The sequence below is a fragment of the Pempheris klunzingeri genome, chromosome 4 (assembly GCF_042242105.1).
Source record: "Pempheris klunzingeri isolate RE-2024b chromosome 4, fPemKlu1.hap1, whole genome shotgun sequence".
NCBI lineage: Eukaryota > Metazoa > Chordata > Actinopteri > Acropomatiformes > Pempheridae > Pempheris > Pempheris klunzingeri.
The window spans coordinates 5,408,241-5,423,780 of record NC_092015.1 but is presented as its reverse complement, the minus strand read 5'-3'; the positions used below and the strand labels follow the sequence as shown (position 1 = coordinate 5,423,780).

Genomic DNA, 15,540 nt, shown 5'->3' with positions numbered 1-15,540 from the left:
GAAAGAAAAACGTGAAGAATGATTTGTGTACAGATACTTTTACAAACAGCAACAAAGTTAAGGGGATCAGTCACTGAGTAACATTGTCACCTTCACCAAATTCTTATATCTCCCTTCTTCTATCTGGCTGTTGTGTCCAGTATAAAGACCTTATTTAGACTGCCAATTTTTCACTCAGTGATGACGCCTCTGCGGTCGCAATGGGATGCGTGGCACAAACAGACGAATCCAACACTCTCATCAAATATACAGCACATTAGTGCAAACCTCAAATTTCGGTCTATTGAAAAAGAACTTTTTGACCAATTCCTGCCTGTCATCTCACTTACATGATTAAATTTTGATCACCTGCTGGATAAAGCTGAACAAACATCCTAATTATGGTTAGATAATAACAATGTGAAAGCTGATTACATTACAAACAACTGTGTTGCACTAATTTATATAATAACTTTAAATCCGTAGGTACATTAATAAACATTTTCAACAATAAGTCAAATGACAACATGTAAGGGTAAGAATTATTACCAAATTAGGCAGCTGTTTGTAGCTTTTTAGCCTCTTTTAGCTCTTAGTATTACAGCACATTTACAGTATGGCTCAGTTTTGCTTCTCTCATCAAACCCCTGTAGGCTCTTGTTTTCAGCTAACAAGCTCTGAAAAACCCCTGGCAAAGATAGTGACGGGCAACTAGCAGCAAAACACCTAGATGTTTTTCCTCTGGGGCTGGAGACCAAATGACAGCTGAAAGGAGTAGGAATATTACACTTCTTTTCGTCAGGTGGACAGAAACATGATGACGATGATGATGACGAGACCAGAATGACCACACAGTATCTATAAGCACTTCCTATGGAAATCATGTGTCAGATATCTCCCTCCCTGTTGTGGAATCCTAATTCCACCAAGTGACTAACACCACAATTAATAAATGTTTAGTGTTACTGAACTCAACAATAACTATTGCATATCATCGCTGCTTTGCTCTACCCAAAAATGTTATGCTATGTGACTTGAAATTTCCCCATTGTGGGATAAATAAAGGAATGTCTTATCTTATCTTATCTTATCTTATCTTATAAATATAATATCATTTGCTGGTTGTTTCCTTACTTTTGCACCAGCTGCTTTTTGCCAGCGTACAAAAAGTGAAAATTGTTTCTTTGCGGTGTAATGCTAGGAATATGACTACAAACACTTGCATACAATAACGTACGCGTCTGGAAATTTTCCCTCCACGTTTCTGAGCGACAGTATAGCCATATATTTTCCTGACATTTGGCAGAGCACTGTCAAACCCAGGCGGATGCCATCCTTACAGATGACAAATGTAACACACAACCAGGCAACTCCCTCTGGACATCACACTAGCAGAGAGCCAAAATGGGATCATGTGAGATCATGTGGCTGTACATGTCCATTTACATGTACATGTGAAGGGCGATTTTAAATGTGCACGTATAAAACTTCACCCTGCAGGGACAGAACAGAGCTGATAAATGGCTCCAGTGCACTTTATTATTTAACTTGTCTGCAACAAGTTTTTTACTACTTTCATGAATTTTATATGATCTATCATTTATTATGGCTGTATATTGGGCATGAAATGACTTGGTGCTGAAAACCCCCCACTGTGTCTTTCTCTTAGTTGTTATTATGCCCTGACATTACGAAAACAAGTGGTGTGAAATGTCTCATTTACAATTTTTGAGATTTTGTGATTCTCCTGCAAATTCTCCATTAATGATACAAAATGACACAAAGTACTCTGCCCTGGAGGGAACCTACACAGACTTCATTACAAGGTAGTTTTAATTAGTCTTTGTAATTAAAAGCAGAATATTGGGCGCAGAATAGCCATGGGCTAAATTGATATGCCCATAAACATTTGCATGTTCATTGGTCAGGGTTAGTAAACTGTCTCGTTTTTACTCAGTCAGGCCCGACAAGAGGCTGGAGAGTTGAACTGCAGAGGGATTTAAAGAAAAACGTGTATGACACTCTCTTAATTAAATGGGAAGAGAGGAGAGAGGCTGTGTAATGAGAAAGTGAAAACTAGGTGTGAAGTTGGGCATCTACATTTTCTCTCCTATTTCTGGCTGACCATATGTCGTCCAGAAGGGGCTGGTAGGATAATACTCACCCAAAGGCATATACTATTAAATGTATCCTACAGCTGTGAGGTAATTTGCAGTGTCAGGTTAAAGAGACTTGAGTGACTTAAAGGTGATGTAGATAGTTTATAGTTTTAATGAGTTGAGAAGACCTTGAAACATATTATACATTCCCTGTCTAAGAGAAAGAAGAAGCTCTTACAAAAAGGAAATCATGTGAAACAGCATTCGCAATCGGATGTTGTCTTCAGACAGTACACATGTGAAATTTAATGCATCATGTGAGAACATGATTTCTTTTTTTTTCAAAATGTTTATTTTTGGTTTCGATTATCTAAAGGCTAGCCTCCCACGAGTCCTTATTAAAATAAAACAAAGAACCCAACACGTTCACATTATATTATACAGCACCTCCATGCACACACACATTATATGTACTGAACACATGAGCATATACAGTATACATATGGACTTATTGACTTGCATTCATATGTTGCAAAGGTGAAACGATTATTTTCATTATTAAATTTAATTCATCTTTCACTCAGGTGGGATCTTTGAATGTCTAAGTTCGATGTGAAGAAATGCTGTAAAGTAAGAATGCTTTCAAAAATTTTTAGCGATTTACAAAATGTAAAGCGAGCAAACTGAAGAAAAATCTAATTCAAGTCAATGTTTGGTGTGACCACTCTTTGCCTTCAAAACAGCATCCGTTCTTCAAGGTACACTTGCACAAAGTCAGGGATGTTGTAGGATCGTAGTCAGGTGTATGATTAATCAGTTAAACCAAACAGGTGCTAATGATCATCAAGTTGATATGTAGGTTTAAACTCGGTCATTAACTGAAAAAGAAACAGCTGAGTAGGAGGCTTAAAACTGGGCGAGGAGCAGCCAAACTCTGCTACCAAGCTGAGGTTGTAGAAGACAGTTTCATGTCACATGTCATCATGGCAAGACTGAGCACAGCAACAAGACAGAAGGTAGGTATTGTGCATCAGCAAGGTCTCTCCCAGGCAAAGATTTCAAAGCAGAGGGGGTTCAAGCTGTGCTGTTCAAGCTCTTTTGAAGAAGCACAACAGAATGGGGAACTTTGTGGACTGTAGATGCAGTGATCAGCCAAGGAAACTTAGTGCAGCAGATGAAAGAAAGATTATGCTTACTTCCCTTCAAAATCAGAACATGTCCAGCAGTGCCATCAGCTTAGAACTAGCATAAACCTGGTACATCCTACTACTGCCTGGGGAAGTCTAACCAGAAGTGGTCTTCACGGAAGAATTGTGGCCAAAAAGCCAAACCTCCAACAGGGAAACATGGCCAGGCGACTCAACTATGCATGAAAACTGGAACTGGGGTGCAGAAAAATGGCAGCAGGTGCTCTGGACTGATGAGTCAAAAATTGAAATATTTGGCTGTAGCAGAAGGCAGTTTGTTCGCCCAAGGGCTAGAGAGCGGTACAATAATGAGTGTCTGCAGGCAACAGGGAAGCATGGTGGAGGTTCCCTGCAAGATTGGAGCTGCATTTCTGCAAATAGAGTTGGGGATTTGGTCAGAATTAATTGTGTCCTGTGTGCTGAGAAAAACAAGCAAATATTTATCCATCATGCAATACCATCAGGGAGGCGTCTGAATAGCCCCGAATTAATTCTGCAGCAGGACAACAACCCCAAACATACAGCCAACGTCATTAGGAACTATCTTCAGTGTAAAGAAGAACAGGGAGTCCTGGAAGTGATGGTGTGGCCCCCACAGAGCCCTGATGTCAACAACATGGAGTCTGTCTGGGATTTCATGAAGAGACAGAAGGATGTGAGGCAGCCTACATCCACGGAGGATCTGTGCTTAGTTCTCCAACATGTTTGGAACAACCAACCTGCTGAGTTCCTTCAAAAACTGTGTGCAGGTGTACCTGGAAGAACTGTTGCTGTTTTGATGGCAAATACTGATTTGATTTAGATTTTTCTTCTGCTTGCTCACTTTGCATTTTGTAAATTGATAAAAATAAAGAACAAAAATTTTTTGGAAGCATTCTTACTTTACAGCATTTCTTCACACTTGCCTAAAACGTTTGCACTGTACTGTATGTATACATACTGTACTCACATCAACGACACGCTGATGCATTATTATGATCCTGAAATAATCCTTTTCTCTTGAAGAACATTATCCAAGTAGCACTTGGAAGTTGGAAAGCTAAGTTTATTCATGTTTAGAATTTAACTCATGTATGTTTCATATGAGCCAAAACATGCAATCAGTTCTGTCTTTGGTGTCTCAGCCTAAAAGTTCAAACTCATAAGGTTTTTGAGCTCAGCTTTGAACTGGTAGGCTTCATTTTCATTTCATTAAACATTTCCATAGCAGTCTGCAGCTTATTTATAGGCCCCTGCTGGGTCGAGCGCTGCAATAAACACAGTACCAACACATTTTCCCAGGTCTATGGAAATTCAGCAATAGCACATTTTTCTCTATGTCATCCCAGTGGTTTGGCCTTATTAATATGTTTTGCCAGGTATAATAAACTAGATGGAAATCCCAAAATGGGGGCAGTCTTTAAGAGGAATGGAAATAAGAGAGAAAATCTCAGAGAATTGGGTGAGATTTATAGGAAGCTCTGCAGACCATATAAGGATTCGCTGTATTGGTGGAAGCAGCCAAACCCTCCATATGAAACTTGAAACCAGTGATGCTGTCATCAGCCCTGCTGTCTGCTGACAGCTTTTGAATGCCTTGAATATTAATCAAGTTTGACTTCTTTTCTCTGCCACCCAAAGCTGTCCAGTTCCATTTCAGAACATTAAATTATAGTTAAATGACATGGTGCTTGCACGAATGGTTAACCTGTAGCCACAGAATTGCTCAAATCTGTGCTACAGAAAATGGACAAGCTGTAATTACACTCCTTTTGGGCTGCCATGTTGCATAAGAGCTCTAGCTGAGCATTCAAGAGAATTTTATTACATGAGACTTGTACTGTGTGTTCTGTTAAACATCTTACTACTTTGCAATCTGGTAGTTAGACTTGAAAAGGACTCCTTTTCAGCAGATGAATGTCTTTGAAGGTTCAAGAAAATGTCAGAGTTTCAGATTTTTATTGACTTAAGGATAATTATCAGAAATCAAAATTTCAAAATCCCATAATATGTATGTACATTTGGAAAGAACCTAAAAAAATGGATTCACTACCAGACAATTAAAGCTGCCGTCTTTTTAAATTTGATATTATTCTTTTTTTCATTCGAGTGGTTGAGAGAGGTAAAGCACTGAAGTTCCACATTTAGGGATATATACTTTTTCCCAGTTTGGTGGGGTACATGAGAAGCTTGATTGCTCTGTCTGACAACTATGAAGCTATCACCAGAAGCCGGCTAGCTTAGCGTAACATAATTGTGGAAACAGGGGGAAACAGCTAGCCTGTCCAATGTCCAAAATCGACCTTTGAGCACCTCCAAAGGTCACTAACATGTTTTCATCTTGTTTTTTCAGTCCGTACAAAAAAACCCAGTGTGAACATGACAATGCGGTGTTCCACAGGGGTTTGTCTGAAGGACTTTGTTGTAGCTGAGTCTCTACTAGTTGCCTGGCAACTGGTCCAGTCCAGACCAAAAAATAGTGCAGCACATAACCCCCTGTAAAACTTAAAATCATTTACACTTTGTTTTTGTACGTACTCTAGTAAAGAAATGGGGAAAAAGGTGATGTGTTATCAGGCAGCTTCAGAGGGGTTGATAGGTGGATTTTTTTACCCTCGGACAAAGCTGGGCTAGCTTTCCCCGTTTCCACTCCTTATACTAAGCTAACCAGCTGCCTGCTGCTGCCTTATATTTAACGGACATCTGGACAGGAGAGTTGTGCCGAGCCTCTCGGCCATAAAGCAGATGAATATGTTTCCCAAAATGTCTATTCCTTCAAAACTGCCTCATTTGTGTGGCTGAAATACCACATTCGACTAGCCAGCAATGTCAATCAGGATGTCAGGTCTTACCTGTCATGGCTGTCATGGCTAACGTTTGAGAACAACAACATGCATGAAAAAAGAGGGAAAAGTGGAACATTTACTAGCAATTATACAGAACTATTGTATTATTCTGACACCACTTTTAAAACTGCTTTTAATTGATCTAACCTCAACAACAGAATGTAGTTCTGTTGAGCTGCTGTAGTATGGCAACAAGTCACAAGTATATTTTTCTACATGAAAATCCCTCTCTCTCTCTGTCTCTCTTGATGAAATGTATGCTGATTACAGAGTCTATAGAGAGCAAAGCAGCTGCCTCAGAGAAACTGTTCATTGTAATCTGTGCCAGATGAAAAAAGTTGCATGAAGCCTTCCAGATGCAAAGAGTGGATCCAGCACATTTAACACAGGTTGTAAAATGGGTGTCAGGAGGTGTTTGCAGGGTGATGTGGGGGAGTGACAGGATGATGGTTCAGCCAGCCTCGGTGTAAATGAGTGTAATTAGTTAAAGCTAGTTAAACTGGATCAATGCCACGTTATCTTGCATAACACATTATTGCTGCACATGACTGAGAGATGGAATGAATGAACGACATAATCAGACGGGTGTGCGCCTTTCTGTATATATATATATATATATATATGAATGAATATGTGTGCAATCAAACTAGTAAGAGCAGAGGTTTGTGTTATGACACCACTAAATGGTGATTCAGTTAAATGAGGCAGCTATTTGGGCCTATTCCATAAATGATACACGGTGATGAGAATGCATTAGCTTGACTCAAAACGTCACTTGATGAAGATAAGTTTCCCTCCAGCAAATTCCCTTAATAATCACACATGGGTTCTGAACTGCCTCAATTTTCAGTTCAAACAGGGACATAATTAACCACAGAGGCCTAAGAAGAACTGAAATGATCCCATGTTAAAACTGGCATTTTCAAAATATCATGAAAAATACCGTTCTGATCTTGCATTGTAATACCAAAGAACTGAACTAATCCATGTCATGATTTTTTATCTGAGAGCAGGACACAGCAGCTGGGGAGGTGCTGTCTGAGTTTTTGAAAGTGTGTGAGTGTCATCTAGTGGGGGACATGGAATAGGACAAACAGGCCTACAGTATAAGACTATACTACATACATTTCTGATTAAAGAAATGGTCACCTATGATTAATCATTTCATAAATATAATTAAAATCTATCTAAAAAAAAAAAATGGCAATCAAAGGGACCAATCTGAAGGCTTAAAAGTTCGTTAATTATGTTTAATCAATTATTATTTTCAAATGTTGCTATAATTTTGGAAGGAAATGAAAATGCGTACAATTGCTGGTAATGAAACAGAAAGGGTTGACAGTTTAGGGTATGTAAAGGCGAGGTTTTGATGTGACGAGAACATGTCGAGGATTTTGAACTTCGTACTTAGGCTGTTGAAAAGTTGGATTAGACGCTATTATCACCACCCTCTCACACTGGGGCAGTGGTGGAGGGTGTAACTTGACCTTGCCACTTAATGGCTGTGTGACAGTGGTGCCCCGTCCCACTGGCCTGTCTGCCCCTCTGTTGTGTCCATTTATAATGTCCATACACAGTCCAGAGGTTATTCAGAGGTGCCAGCAAACACAAGGTGACAGACTCCGAGGAACAAAGGGTGAGAGACTTTACTGTTATTGTCGCAGTTATTCTCTTCCTTTTTACTAAAATGGAGATTACTTTATGTTTTTGAAAAGTCTTTTGTTGAGCTGAATATGCAATTCATTTTTACATACTGATGATATAATTTATTTACTTTACTTTTTAATTTTTTAATTTGAAAATGTTATAATTAATATCTAATTCATACTTCGAATGTAATGAACTCATATAGATTAAAATCTATGTGTCTGAATACATCAATTTCTTTCTGTAAACTATATTGAAAAATATTTTTCTTGGAAATAGCTTCCCTGTGCAGTATGAAAAGGCAAACATGCTCTCTAACAGTGTATCTGGCTTGAAAGTGTTGCCACACAGTCATTGTTTTCCTGTCTTTATATTTTTCACATTTTGACATCAGCCTTTAAGATTTAGAACAAAACATGATCTTCAAGTTACTTGAAACTATTCTTACAGCTTTGAATTGGCCTCAGTGTGGACTTAGAAATGCTGCCCACTGATATTACCTTCTCTGCTTTGTCATTTGTCTTTTAAATTGAAGAGCACAAAGATGCCTGTTGGCCACCATGAGCATTGTGACAAGTGTTTCAACGCCCACTGCCAAGTCCCCGTGCAGATTTCTGTCTCATGCGCGGTCATCAAGTGTCATAAAAACTGTGGTGCCATCCTTCATATGTGCAAGCAAGAGGAACATCGGCTTCTCTGTCCCAATGAGACGGTCCCCTGCCTCAACGTCGTCTATGGCTGTCCTCTCACCATGCTGCGCCACAGACTGGCCAAACACCTGGAGGTCTGTCCTGCCAGCGTGGTCTGCTGCTCTCAGGAGTGGAACCGCTGGCCTGTTTCAGAAACTGATCTGACCTTTTACACAAATGTTTCAGAAAACTTTCAAACTGAGGTAAACCTTGATGTTGCGATGGCTCTCAGGGACCAAGAGCTGCTGTTTCAATCCATCAAAATGAAAAACATCTTTCCTGAATTGATTTTGGAGAATCCCACCCTTCAGAAGGTCAAAAGTCCTGCAGTGGAAGCAACCTGTTCTTTAGTTTGTGATGCATCTACAGAAAACAGCTGCACAGGGATGGAGGAAAAGGAACTGAGCCAAGAGGAGCGGGATGCTCTGGCAAAGAGCAGGGATGTTGATAGTATCCAGAACTACAACTCCTGGGAGAAAATATTCCAAAAGGAGCGGGAGGGATGCATGCAAACAGTCAAAAACCTGAATAAGAAGGAGGAAAAGGGAAAGGAAAAGCAAGAATTATCAAGCTGTCACAGGGAGCCAAGAGACTTACAACTGAGCCAAACAAATGCTGCTGCAGCTCCAAGCACGGATGGTGTAACTGGCCTTGCACCATGGCAAGATGGGGTCCTTGAGAGGTTGGGCAAGGAAGTCAACATTGCTGAATATAACATGTATCTGGTGCACAACGGGGCAATGCTAATTAACTTTGGCCAACTTGCTGCTTGCACCCCGAGAGAAAAGGACTTTGTTTATGGGAATCTGGAGCCCATCGAGGTTAAAACTATCCGCTCATTCAATGTTCCTACCAGCTACAGAGCAAAGCGCTGTCACCTGAAGGACCCCACCCGCATGACTAAGACCACGCACCAGGGTGTTGATACCTCAGATTTGGACGTGTCCGCTGAGGATCTTCTGAAGTGTGATGTGGTTAGCAGCACACTCTTGTGCTCCCTGGAGAAGGAAATGAAAGGACATTTAATCTCAGAGAGCGTGGGGATAGATGGCCTTTATGTAGATGTAGGAACACAAACATACAACTTCACCTCTGCTCCTTTCAAAACAGATGCATCGCTCGCTGATGTCATCGCAGACAAACCTCGTGGTCTTTATGTACACGTTGAAGCAGAAGCTGTCACCAGAAGACATAACAAAACAAGTTCAGCCTTCAGCTACATGTGTGGCTGCTTCTTTCGCCGCGATGAGTACCGCTCTCATTTCAGGAATGTGCACTCTGATATACAGGCCTCTCTAAGTGGCTGGTTCCAACAACGCTGCCCCTTAGCATACCTCGGCTGCACTTTCACCCAGACAAGGTTTCACCCCGCAGGCCACCAAGCTACAGTCAAATTTTGCCAAGATATCAGCGCCTTTGTCCTCCAGCCAGAAGTCCCTTCATCCCTCTGTGAGGACAGGAAAACCTTCAGCCCGCGGAGAAATGGTTCACATAAGCCAGATCCCCTGAGCAGCATGCCCCTGGAGATCCTTCAGCACATTGCTGGCTACCTTGACAGTTTTACATTATCTCAGCTGTCCCAGGCCTCACATCTTATGAGAGAGGTGTGTGCCACGTTGTTGCAGGAGAGAGGGATGGTTTCCCTTAAGTGGGAGAAAAAGACCTATTCACACGGAGGAAGCTCCTGGAAATGTCGAAAGAAAGCAAGTATCCTTTAGATTTTCTTGTTTTTCCTCATTCATAAAATCAAATGTATTATTTTGGACTAATTGCTTCAACCATCTGTCAGAACTTTATTTCTGTTAACTAAAAATCTAAAAATCACTTTATTTATTTATTACTGATTACTGATTCAGCACTCCCATGAACCTCGTACACAGTGAAGGGAAAGTGAACACAAGGCCAAGCTTCTATATCAGTTCCCCTTTAGTATCTGACACCATTCTTTAAACTGTCACTGGAAAATTTCAGTCATTCATACAGCACGACAGCTGCTGCATTGTAAACACTCTCCTGACTCTCCATTGTTTTGTAACAATATGACAAAGCACAGCCATGTTGGCAACGTGCTGCTTTTTGTTCTTTAGTATAAAATCAAAAGACAACCCTGCCAAGGCCACACAGCCACCATTTATAGACGAGTAAGGCTAACTGGATAGTAGCTGTCATGTTTTTCTCCCTTTATTTGATAACTGACAGTACAGAGATGCAGGTAAACAGGAGTGGGGGAGGCATATGCAACATCAGACCACTAAGCTTGACCTTAGATCCCATGGCTTAGACCAGTAGGCCAAAGGGACGCCTACTGGTCCAGTCCTTTGAGCCCTATGTGTACCTGCAGCTGCCTCCATTTTTGAGATCACCTAAATCCTGTTTTGCACTTAGGAGCAAATTCATCATGCTGCTGTAGCTCGGTCTATACATGAAATGCCATCAAATGTACATTTCTTGCAGTGGATGAATGCATGTGTCATCTAATTTTGGAAAATTTCGACAATTTGCAACTGTTCAATGTAGTTCAGAGTTGTGGCAGTGTACGTTAAATTCTAAAAGAAAAGGCAGCCAGGCAGTGGCAGAGGAAAACAATACAATGAACATGTGACTGAAATCTTTTCAAGGCTCATACAAATGTGAAGAATGGATGGCTCACAGTTCCACAGTTATGAACCAAAACCTAAATGTGGAGTAGTTATCTATTCTCATCTTTTGCAGTGCGGCTCACTCTCTTCCAATTCTTTTTAAATGTCCATCTAATGTTGGAAGCAGTTTTTCCAGATATCCTACTGACAAACAAGCAAACCTTCACGGTGAAATTCATAGCTTGTCTGCTGGAGGTAATAAAGGATAAATTAAGTATAAATGCATGCGGCGTATTTCAAGTGACTATCTCTGCAGTGCAGTGATCATGGGACGAAGAGCGTGCCGATGATATCACTGATGTGGAATGGCCTGAGGCCATCCTGCCAGTAAACACAGTGCTACCATAACAAGTCAGATATGTGATCATTCATGGAAACAAAGTGTTGAGAAGACTGTGTGGGAGACAGCTGGGTATTTGCTCCCCAATGAAGGACATCATTTGTATAAATTTATAATGGATGGATACAGAAATAACATCATGCCCTCACATGTGATAGAAATACTCATGTAATCTAGATTCCATGGATATTAAACACAGATTTATCCTCATGGCAATTGCTGCAATACAGTTGATAGATGCCATGGCAGCAGCCTCCTACTCTTTCTTCAGCTGTCTCTGTGTTTTACAGGTTTGGGAGTTCAGCTCTCTGTTTTCCTCTGTGGACAGATGGAGCTTCAGCAACACTCCTTCCATGTCAGCTCACCTGAAAACCTGCTCCTTCTACAAAAGAGAGGAGCGTTCTGAGCCCGTGGCTTTAGCCTGCCTGGGAGAGGTCAGAGACAGACATGCAGAAGTAAAGCATAAAAGATAATGCTCATGGTCCCAGAGCTCAGTGGGCGGACCACAACACGAACGATGCCATGTTTAGAATCACTCAGTCGTGATATGTATGCACCCCCAAAACTGTGAAGTGGATAAAGCCTCCGCATGTACAGAAACAGAGGAGAAACTGTGTGCTGAAACCCTGCAGACAGATTCACTTTGGCATAAACTGCAATTTCTGAAGAATTTGATGTGATTTACTCGGCTTCTTGTTTTTCTTGTAGTGTTTCTTCAAATCATTTTGCCTGTAAATGGGCAAAAAGCCTCAAGACGGATCTATTTATGCAGTGTTTACTGGGAAAAGATGAAACTTAAACAATCCCTCTGAGGACACTAACTTCACAAATGTATTGATGTGGCATTCGAGATGGGTCCTCATATTCTGTAATATCAGATAATTTGCCTGCGTTGGCATTAGTGAGCTGAGTAGTGTTTGTCCCATCTTATTTAATTCTTGTGGTGAAAAAACGTTGTTTTGAATAAATAATGGCAGCAGATGTTGTTCTGTTCGGCTGTTTTCAATAAGACAAGACTGACATCTACTGGGGAAAAGCTGAAGTACCTCATCTGTGTGGAATCATAAAACCAGTCTGGTATTTGAATGCTGAACACAAGATCGCATGTCCTATATGTCATATTTGATTAAATTCAGCAGTGAATGCTTCGTGACGGGAACACTGATTACTTTGTTTCTAATTTAGTCTGTCTTTGTCAAGGAAAATGAGAGGACAGCGATCTGTGTGACATTATGTATAATAAATCTCACCTGCAGTTGGTGTTGTTTATTTTACAGCAGCACATTAAGTGGAATGAATAGGAGATTAAAAACTAAAAATGTTGATTTATTAACCACAGGCTTGACAACAGAAAAGGTGTACAAAGTGTTTACATTAACTATGGCATCTCAGACACTTCGGGGTTGCGTAGTTGGTTGATCACCTGAGAAAGCATTTTGTTGCACAGGGCTGCATATGGATTAAGAGCCACAGCCTGTTGTCGAGCAAATTCACTTCCAAGTGCAGCTGCTTCCTCAAAATCTGCTCTGGCTTCATCATCCTGGCATGCTAATCTACGTAAAAGGCCTCTTTGCACCAGCCCCTGGCAGGCAGTACGTCCAGTGCCGCCGCTCAGAGAGATTGCTCGGTCCAGGTCCTCCAGCGCTCCTGAGAGGAAGAGAAGAGCACTGTGAGGCACACACACATGTCTGGAAAGCTGATTTTCAATCTGTATGTTTTACAGTCTACTCAGTCTGGGCCTAAATTCACTATACTGCAATATTCACTCTGGGTAATGTAGTTGAATTTGCTTTGAACTATTTTGCCACCAAAAAATGTATCTACAGTAATTCTAATATCATCACACTCTAAAATTTGACTGTATCCTAACAATCTGATGCTCTTTATGAATTCTAAAAACACGGCTTTAAATGTGTTTGTAATCCCAGTGCCTGTACTACTTTGAAGAGATTAACAGTGGCATTTTGAGATGAATACAGTACTACAGTACTACTGTGTCACTCTGTAATACAGCAGTGATTCAGCCTATGCTGGGATCATTTCACATTTTCTGCATATTCCTTTAAATAGACATGTAGGTGTTTTGTTTGCAATACTCAGAAGATCTAGTCAACACCAGCACCAACAACAGGCACCAGGTTACAGACAAATTGAAAAGCACCACCTATAGATAGAAATTCCAATTTTAGAGACCGCCAAGGCAAGTAAAAAGATGTTACAGTATTCAGCACATGGTGTGACTGACAGTGATCCCCTGGAAGCGAGCGTGAAAACACCACAGCATATTCACATGCCAAATCCAGGAAATAAAAATTCCTAGGGTTATAACGTACTGTAAGCCTTGGCTATTAGATGTAACATCTGTCAGTTTTGCATTTACAGTGTTGTACTTTATAACACACTGAATCTATAAAATACAGCTTATCTATATATCTAATATCTATAAAATACAGGGGACACTTGTTTATTTCATCGATGCACACAAGGAATTCTTAAACCTTCAGACAATTCATATATGACTTGAGTAAAATACCCAAATCCCTCTAACTCTGTAAATTTAGTGTATATAATCCTGCCACCTTTGTGTTTGTAAAAGGACCTGGCATGAGACTAATTCAGAGGCTGTACTGTAACACTGTTGACAAAGTGCATCAGTTAGACAAAGCTCTGATATGGTGTCACGCTGCAGCCTCAGACTCAATAGTCAGATATGTCGGCACACTGCGGCGTCTGGAAGGGGTTGTTATTGAATTTGTGGCATGTACCTGCTGTGTTCCCCTGCAGCCGCAGGGCCTGTGCCCGGTTGTTATAGGCCGAGGCTCGCTGAGGCAGGATCTGGATTGCCAGGTTGAACCGTTGAAGTGCAGTTTGCAAATCCCCAGCCTCTGCTGCCGAGACGCCCTGCATCTCCAACTCTTTCACTTGCTTCAGCAACTCTGTGTCAAAGCCACTGTCTGGCAGGGGGAGATAAACAGGTTGAAAAAGCACTCAAACTCAATTGACAGGTACCGTGGCAAGGAAAACACAGAAATGTCACCCAGAACTCAACTTGGATTAAAATGCCATGTTTTTTTAGTCAAGGAATGAAATGTGTTCAAATAAATCCAATATGCTATGAAATGATAAACATAAAAAGCTGTGACATGATATGTAGAGACACATCAAGCCAGAAGCTCACGCTCACCATCATCAATTAATTCCTCCTCTTGGTTCAGGCCAGGAATGTCACCAAAGGGGGTGTTGGGGTTGAATATAGCTTGGAGTACAGCTCTGTCATGTGCCGAGGCCATCTTACTGGTGTCTGGAAAAGAAAGAGAGGAAAAATGGCAAAAAGGAAAATCTAAATGACACCTAAATTACAGCTGGGTGGAGAATTCCTCCTCTCTCCCCCTAACTTCTGTTGCCACCAGCCAATCGAAGAAGGGGGCGGATGCAGAGGTGGACTTTGAGATGTGCCTGCAGTGAGCACATCTGTATTTGGTTAACTCAAAAAATGCAGGCCATGGATAGCTGCTGTTGTTTTGGCCAAAGGGGGCAAAGTGAAAATCAAACTTAATGGGATTTGAAAACGAACTAAAGTCACGTACATGTTTCAGTTCGTCAGAAAGACAAAGATAAAGGCTGACTAAGACAGCAGTATGCTGCCACCTCAGTGTCACTGCAGTACAGCTTCCGGCCACTGGTGGCAGCACCGAGCGCGATGCTGCTGAGCATCGCTTTAGTTATTGAGCGAAGCAAAAACGATCCACCACCTGAGGTCTTACCTGGTTTGGAGTTTAACACAATCCACGGCCGCTCTATTGGACACATGGCACTAGACGCCTGCTTTCAGGCCAGGAAGTGTGCTTCAAACTGTGCCTGATACCTGACCTGTTTCTCTACCTGTGAAACAGTTATGGCAGGAGCAGGTGAAGCATTTGTCACCAACTGCAGGGATGGTTGCAGTAATTTCACCTGGCAATATGATAAGTAAGGCTAATATTATCATTAGCCAGGCAATGCTAACAGACAACAGCATTAATTAGGATCAGCTGGTGCAATTTGAGCTACTAGTACTTCACTTGTGCTTTTGTGAGTATTTCCATTTTTTACAACTCAGATCTTATTTTTTTAGTGGTTTTTACTCAACTTGTTG

General features: G+C 41.1%; 2 protein-coding genes across 2 annotated transcripts; one reads left to right on the top strand and one right to left on the bottom strand.

Annotated features, from left to right (window-relative positions):
- Positions 1 to 3,845: 3,845 nt before the first annotated feature.
- On the top strand, positions 3,846 to 11,878 carry LOC139200103 (F-box only protein 40). Its single transcript, XM_070829337.1, has 3 exons — positions 3,846 to 3,920; positions 8,273 to 10,129; positions 11,696 to 11,878. Exons 1-3 carry the CDS (start codon positions 3,846 to 3,848, stop codon positions 11,876 to 11,878), a joined length of 2,115 nt encoding a protein of 704 aa, XP_070685438.1.
- An 840-nt stretch (positions 11,879 to 12,718) lies between these two features.
- Positions 12,719 to 14,698, bottom strand: ttc36 (tetratricopeptide repeat domain 36). Its single transcript, XM_070829800.1, has 3 exons — positions 14,590 to 14,698; positions 14,171 to 14,359; positions 12,719 to 13,052 (listed from the first exon to the last, which is right to left on the bottom strand). The coding sequence occupies exons 1-3, from the start codon at positions 14,693 to 14,695 to the stop codon at positions 12,784 to 12,786; spliced, it is 564 nt and encodes a 187-aa protein (XP_070685901.1). The 5' UTR covers positions 14,696 to 14,698; the 3' UTR covers positions 12,719 to 12,783.
- Positions 14,699 to 15,540: the final 842 nt, after the last annotated feature.

Bases quoted from the DNA above. Each gene is read 5' to 3' on its own strand.
- LOC139200103 (XM_070829337.1), top strand. From the start codon at position 3,846: ATGGTGTGGCCCCCACAGAGCCCTGATGTCAACAACATGGAGTCTGTC. The intron at 3,921-8,272 runs GTGAGGCAGCCT...TTTAAATTGAAG, and splicing joins TCATGAAGAGACAGAAGGAT to AGCACAAAGATGCCTGTTGG. The intron at 10,130-11,695 runs GCAAGTATCCTT...TGTGTTTTACAG, and splicing joins CCTGGAAATGTCGAAAGAAA to GTTTGGGAGTTCAGCTCTCT.
- ttc36 (XM_070829800.1), bottom strand. From the start codon at position 14,695: ATGGCCTCGGCACATGACAGAGCTGTACTCCAAGCTATATTCAACCCC. The intron at 14,360-14,589 runs GTGAGCGTGAGC...TCCCCCTGCCAG, and splicing joins GGAGGAATTAATTGATGATG to ACAGTGGCTTTGACACAGAG. The intron at 13,053-14,170 runs GTACATGCCACA...TCTTCCTCTCAG, and splicing joins GCTGCAGGGGAACACAGCAG to GAGCGCTGGAGGACCTGGAC.